Below are 6,853 nucleotides of genomic sequence, written 5' to 3'. Positions count from 1 at the left end.
ACAGTCCCCCAGAGGCATCTGTTGTTCTGACGTTTATAATCACTTCCTGGCTCTTCTTTTTAATTTATCATCTAAACTTACATGCCCACTACAGCTGAGTTTTGCCTGTTTTTTGAGTTTTTTTAGAAATGAAATCATACAGTATGTGCTCTTTAGGGTCTGGCTCCTTTCACTCAACTGCATCATTGTTGCCCACAGTTAAGGAATGAAGGCGGGGCAGGGCCAGGCTGGAATGCAAGTAACAACTCCCGAGTGATCGCAACCCTATCAAGTTACAGGTTTTAGGTTATTATTTAAGTTCTTTGAGGGACCTTAGAGTAGTGATGAGACAGATGAAGTATTTATTGAGAACTCTAGTAGTTGGTGCCCCAACTTCCCAAGAGGGACAATCACCAGGTTTTTATGCCATTCTAGGAAGAAACACTTGTGCCGGCTGCATGTCCTGTGATGCTCATGGCTGTCACTCTGTCCTGCCCAGAAGTGCCTCTCAGAGGCAGGACTTGATGAAGTATTTCAAGCTGATGCATGAGTTTGCTAAATTGGCCATAGAATTAAAGTAGGCATCTTTTTTCTTGTATCTTTGAACATTTGACATTTTCTTTGCATGTTACCAGGAAGCCCCCATATGAATTTTTATATATATGAACATTGTGTATCTTCTTTAGAAAAATGTCTGTCTATTCAGGTCCTTTGCCCATTTTAAAATTTAATTGTTTTTTTGCTATTGAGTTCTTTATATATTTTGGATATTAATCCCTATTCAGATATATGATTTGCAACTATTTTTTTCCCATCCCCTAAATTACCGTTTTATTTTGCTGATCATTTACTTACTGTACAGAAGTTTTTTAGTTTGATGGAATCCCACTTATTTACATTTGGTTTTTGTTGCTTGTGCTTTAGGTCATTGCCAAGACCCATGACAAGGAGCCTTTTTCTGTGTTTTCTTTTGGGAGCCTTACATTTAAGTCTTTAATCCATTTCGAGTTAATTTTTGTGAGTGGTGTAAGATAGGTGTCTAATTTTAGATGTAATTTTCCTTATTTATCTTCGCTGGATATTTTCCTGATGTCATTATGTACGTGTTCACATACTCTTTGTTCTTTTTCACACAACTTCACACACGCCCGGCCTTCTGATGGCCGTAGAGACAGTCTCTGCTGCGAATTCTGCTCTCCCCACCAGGTCGGTGTGCCTGCCATTCAGAGGGCACGAGGCTGCGGGAGGGCAGCTGCAAGGACAGGTAGCAGGTTCATTTTGGATGAGCCTTTGCCTGTGTGGCCACCAGGAGGACTGAATGAATGGGAGCTGTCCAGTGAGTAGATCACCAATCGCCTGCCCAGGACGAGGGCGGGTCTGTGAAGGCAGCTAGGACTGGATGTGGTGCGAGTGATAGAACACCTTCTAGTCCTGCTGTCATCCTGGACGTGTGCATCCCACCGCGGAATAGAAAGCCTGCTTTGTAGACTTGTGGGAAGATAAAGTCGCGTTTTGCAGTGACGTGGGCACTTGTATTCTGAACAGGATCAGGATCAGAAATGAAGACAATATTTAGGCCACACAGAAGGGAAAGACATAGAAGAGGTGATTCTTGTGTCTGTATATCCTTTTTGCCTGTAAGTGGATACATTGTAATTGGCTTATGGGAGCGATTTTGAAATAAATAGTAAACTTTATTTTTAAAAAAATCCTCCCTTTATATTTTGGGTGATGTCAGGTTCTATTTATTACTGACTTCCTTTTCCCACCGAGATATCTTGCCACAGATACCCACTATATTGTACATTCTTGTATTATATGGTCAATTAAAATTTAGTTCAAGTCATGAATAAAAGGGAAGGTAATGTGTATTCATTTACCAGTCATTCATGATTTCAGAAATTACCTAAGTTTAGCTACCCACCGTCTCCTCTCTTTTATGGCAGTATGAACCATAGGAAATTTTAAATTCTAGCATAGTTGCGCTCCAGTTCTTGGGACTGTGGTGGCCTTCTGCTATTATTGCTTCCGGGTGTGCTCAGACATTCAAATACATTTTTTTTTCTTTTCAACATTTATTTGTATTTCATATAATTAAGGACATTTCTCATTCTTCTTTTTTTTATGTATTTATTTATTTATTTTAATTAATTAATTTATTTTTGTTACAGATGTTTCTCCTTTTTCCCCCACAGATTTCCCCCCTCCTTCTCCCTCCCCGCCCTCTCTCAGCTTTGTTGTCCATGTCCATTGTTCATGCACATAAGTTCTGTAGTTTATCTTCCCCCCCACCCCCTCTTCTGGGGATAGTTAGTCGGTACCCCACTTCCACGTCTCTGGGGCTACCCCATTCCTCAGACTGTTATGTTCATTATATTCCACAAATAAGTGAGATCATATGATATTTGTCTTTCTCTGTTTGGCTTGTTTCGCTTAGGATGACACTTTCCAGGTCCCTCCATGTCGTCTCAAAGGATAAGAGATCTTTCTTTCTTACCGCTGCATAGTACTCCATTGTGTATATGTACCACTGCTTTTTTATCCATTCGTCTACTGGTGGACACTTGGGCTGTTTCCAGATCTTAGCTATTGTAAATAGTGCTGCTACAAACATGGGGGTACATATATTCTTTCTGATTGGTGTTTCAGGCTTCTTAGGGTATATTCCTAGAATGGGATCACTGAGTCAAATGGCGGTTCAATTTTTAATTTTTTGAGGTAACACCATATTGTTTTCCATAGTGGCTGCACCAGTCTGCATTCCCACCAGCAGTGTACTAGAGTCCCCTTTTCTCCACACCCTTGCCAACACTTGTTGTTTGATGATTTGTTGATGGTGGCCATTCTGACAGGTGTGAGGTGATACCTTATTGTTGTTTTAATTTACATCTCTCTGATGATTAGTGATGTTGAGCATTTCTTCATATGTCTCTTAGCCATTTGTATGTCCTGTTTGGAGAGGTGTCTATTTAGTTCCTCTGCCCATTTTTTAATTGGGTTCTTTGTCTTTCTTTTGTTGAGTTGTATGAGCATTCTATATATATTGGAAATTAACCCCTTATCTGATATATCATTGGCAGTTATGCTCTCCCATACAGTGGGTAGCCTTTCCGTTTTGATGATTGTATCTTTTGCTGTGCAGAAGCTTTTGAATTTGATGTATTTCCATGTGTTGATTTTCTCCTTTGTTTCTATTGCCTTAGGTGATGTGTCAGTGAAAATTCTGCTGCACATGATGTCTGAAATTTTGTTGCCTACATTTTCTTCTAGGATTTTTATGGATTCATGAATCACATTTAAGTCTTTCTTCCATTTTGAGTTTATTTTTGTGTATGGTGTAAGTTGATGGTCTAGTTTCATTTTTCTGCATGTAGCTGTCCAATTTTCCCAGCACCATTTATTAAAGAGGCTGTCCTTACTCGCCTGTATGCTCTTGCCACCTTCGTCAAATGTTAATTGAGCATATTGCCTTGGGTCCATTTCTGGGTTCTCTGTTCTGTTCCACTGGTCTATATGCCTGTTCTTGTGCCAGTACCAGGCTGTTTTGATTACAGTGACTGTGTAGTATAACCTGAAATCTGGTAATGTGATCTCTCCTACTTTGTTCTTCTTTTTCAAGATTGCTGTGGCTATTCAAGGTCTTTTTTGGTTCCATATGAACTTTTGAAGTATTTGTTCTAGTTCTGTGAAGTATGTCATTGGTATTTTGATGGGGATTGCATTGAATCTATAGATTGCTTTGGGTAGTATGGACATTTTAATGATGTTGATTCTTCCAATCCATGAACAAAGTATGTGCTTCCACTTTTTTATATCTTCCTCTATATCTTTCTCCAATGACCTGTAGTTTTCTGTGAATAGGTTCTTTATTTCTTTGGTTAAGTTTATTCCTAAGTATCTTCATATTTTTGCCGCAATGTTAAATGGGATTATTTTCTTAATTTCTCTTTCTGTGAGTTCATCATTGGTGTATAAGAATGCCATCGATTTCTTGACATTAATTTTGTATTCTGCTACTTTACCAAATTCATTTATTAAGTCTAGTAAATTTTTGATGGAGGCTTTGGGTTTTTCTACATATAGTATCGTGTCATCTGCGAATAATGATAGTTTCACTTCTTCCTTTCCAATTTGGATCCCTTTTATTTTTTCTTCCTGTCTGATTGCTGTGGCTAAGACTTCCAGTACTATGTTAAATAAGAGTGATGAAAGTGGGCATCCTTGTCTTGTTCCTGTTCTTTAGGGAAATGCTTTTAGTTTTTGCCCATTGAGTATGATGTTGGCTGTACATCTTTCATATATGGCCTTTATTATGTCGAGATATGATCCCTCTATTCCCACACTGCTGAGCGTTTTTATCAGAAATGGATGCTGGATTTTGTCTAAGGCTTTTTCGGCATCTATTGATATGATCATGTGGTTTTTATTCTTCATTTTGTTTATGTGGTGTATCACATTCAAATACATTTTTATATTTTTCTATGCAAAACATGATTTAAGACAAAAGTACTACCAAAATCACATACATTAAAACAAAATAAAAATTATTTGGACATTTTTCATATTGTTTCTCCTTTCCATTAATTTTAATGATTGAGAACTAACTGTGTATATGAAATCTACCTTCAGCCACTTGTCCAAAGCCAGTAGTAGCAACTAAAGGTCAACATTAAGGACTGTTGGCTTTTTTCTTTCTGTTAATTATAGAAAGAGAGTTTACATGAAATAAAGCAGGCGGGTGAGTAAACCCTGAGCACGTCTTGGTAGACACGCATGTGTGCTTCTTCATGTTTAGCTGTGCATAGTTATCGTGCTTACTCCTCTTTCTTGGGACTTAGACTTGGTTTGTTTATGATACTTATGTCAGGTGTCATAGGCTTCACTTTTTCTTGAGTGAATGTATATGAAAACTATGGCTTTTAAGATTGTTATTGAAACAAAAAGTTTGAAATTGAATAGTCAAATGGTAAAGGCATTTATAACAGATTTCTTTATAGTGGGAGGAGAACAGTCTACTGGATTTAAATATGCTGTCATCTCTATCAGAGTACTTTCTGAAAACACACTTTAAGCATTTATCCTGAAGGTTTCTCTTCTTTTGTGTGTTCCTAAGTACTATTGAGGGTATTTAGACAGCTGGTATTTACACCAAGGACATTCTGAGTTAGTCTGTAGTGAATCGAATTTGGTGACAGATGCATCTATTTCTGATATGTGTCCCATTCTATTTTCAAAGAGACCATACTTTGTCACACATATCAGAGAGAAAATCACTGTATCTAGCTGTACTCACAGTGCTCCGGAGTGTATTTACACCATTAAGATTCTTAATTCGTTCTCTATAATCCTATTTGTGGGCTGAAAAAGCTAAGCATGGAGATAACACTGTTCTGTCCTGGGGGCATAAATGTGTGAAACGATGAAGGGGGTTAACCTTTTAAGTTTACTGCTTCTAATCACTGAAGCTCAGAAAATTTCATAAAGCACTTTTCAGTAGACTCTTCACTACATTAGAATCTCTTTTTCCTTTGCAGACCCCCCATGTGGCCTTTCCAAATATGCGTTTGAGATAGAGAGTCTGTGTAGAAGCTGAATGCCTGGAAGATTTCTAATTTTTGTCGCTACGTGTCCTGCCTTTCTGCATCTCTGCCTGATTGGGATGATGTGACATTCAGAGGGCCACCTTCATCGAGGTCGTTATCTAACCAGACACATCTGGCCAAAGGTTGCCTAAATAATTCAAGATGGCTAGTCAGCCGCCAGAAGACGCTGCGGAGTCTCAGGTCTCCGACGAGCTCGAGTGTAAGATCTGCTACAACCGATACAATCTGAAGCAGAGGAAACCCAAAGTGCTGGAGTGTTGTCACAGGGTTTGTGCCAAATGCCTCTATAAGATCATAGACTTTGGGGACTCTCCCCAGGGTGTCATCGTCTGTCCTTTCTGCAGGTTTGAGACACGCCTGCCAGATGATGAAGTTAGTAGCCTGCCCGATGACAACAACATCCTCGTGAACTTGACTTGTGGGGGCAAAGGCAAGAAGTACCTGCCAGAAAACCCCACCGAGCTGCTGCTGACCCCCAAGAGGCTGGCCTCCCTCGTCAGTCCTTCTCACACTTCCTCCAACTGTCTGGTGATAACCATCATGGAGGTGCAGAGAGAGAGCTCCCCATCTCTGAACTCCACTCCTGTGGTAGAATTTTATAGGCCCACAAGTTTTGACTCTGTTACCACAGTGTCGCACAACTGGACTGTGTGGAACTGTACCTCCCTGCTGTTTCAGACATCCATCCGGGTGTTGGTTTGGTTGCTAGGTTTGCTCTACTTCAGTTCCTTACCCTTAGGGATCTACTTGTTGGTCTCCAAGAAGGTCACCCTTGGGGTCATCTTTGTTAGCCTCGTCCCTTCGAGCCTTGTTATTCTGATGGTGTATGGTTTTTGCCAGTGTGTGTGTCATGAATTTCTAGACTGTATGATACCTTCTTAATCAATATGCAAACTACGAAATTTGACACACATTGCCATGTTTCAAGTTAGGTAATTTATCATTGATTTTCTTTTATATTCTCTTTGATTAGCATTCTTGACATCAACTAAACCATTGGCCATATATCTGTGGTCCATTTTCCATAAGATGTTGACACAGTTGGTTTTCCTGTGTGCTGGAAGTACAAATATTTGTTTCTATTTAGGTGTTAGCAGAGAAGCAAAAATGTGTAAACTAAGCCTTCATGGAGCTCTTTGTGTGAGTCTTGCCAGAGAAAGGGCAGGATTTCACTTAGCCCTGCTAGACAGACACGGCGAGCGGTGGGCTGGGCGTTAGGCTGCAGTAGAGTCTTTGTGGAATGTTGGGACTTACCTGGTTCCTCTCACCAT

General features: G+C 39.7%; 1 protein-coding gene across 1 annotated transcript; it reads left to right on the top strand.

Moving 5' to 3' along the window:
* Positions 1-414: 414 nt before the first annotated feature.
* RNF182 (ring finger protein 182) lies at positions 415-6,464 on the top strand. Its single transcript, XM_036257174.1, has 2 exons — positions 415-556; positions 5,514-6,464. Exon 2 carries the CDS (start codon positions 5,724-5,726, stop codon positions 6,462-6,464), a length of 741 nt encoding a protein of 246 aa, XP_036113067.1. The 5' UTR covers positions 415-556; positions 5,514-5,723.
* The last annotated feature ends 389 nt before the right edge of the window (positions 6,465-6,853 follow it).

The sequence above is a fragment of the Molossus molossus genome, unplaced genomic scaffold (genome assembly GCF_014108415.1).
Source record: "Molossus molossus isolate mMolMol1 unplaced genomic scaffold, mMolMol1.p scaffold_m16_p_12, whole genome shotgun sequence".
Lineage (NCBI taxonomy): Eukaryota > Metazoa > Chordata > Mammalia > Chiroptera > Molossidae > Molossus > Molossus molossus.
This window is presented reverse-complemented; position numbering and strand designations above follow the sequence as displayed.

Coding starts and splice junctions, on each gene's coding strand:
- RNF182 (XM_036257174.1), top strand. CDS start 5,724: ATGGCTAGTCAGCCGCCAGAAGACGCTGCGGAGTCTCAGGTCTCCGAC.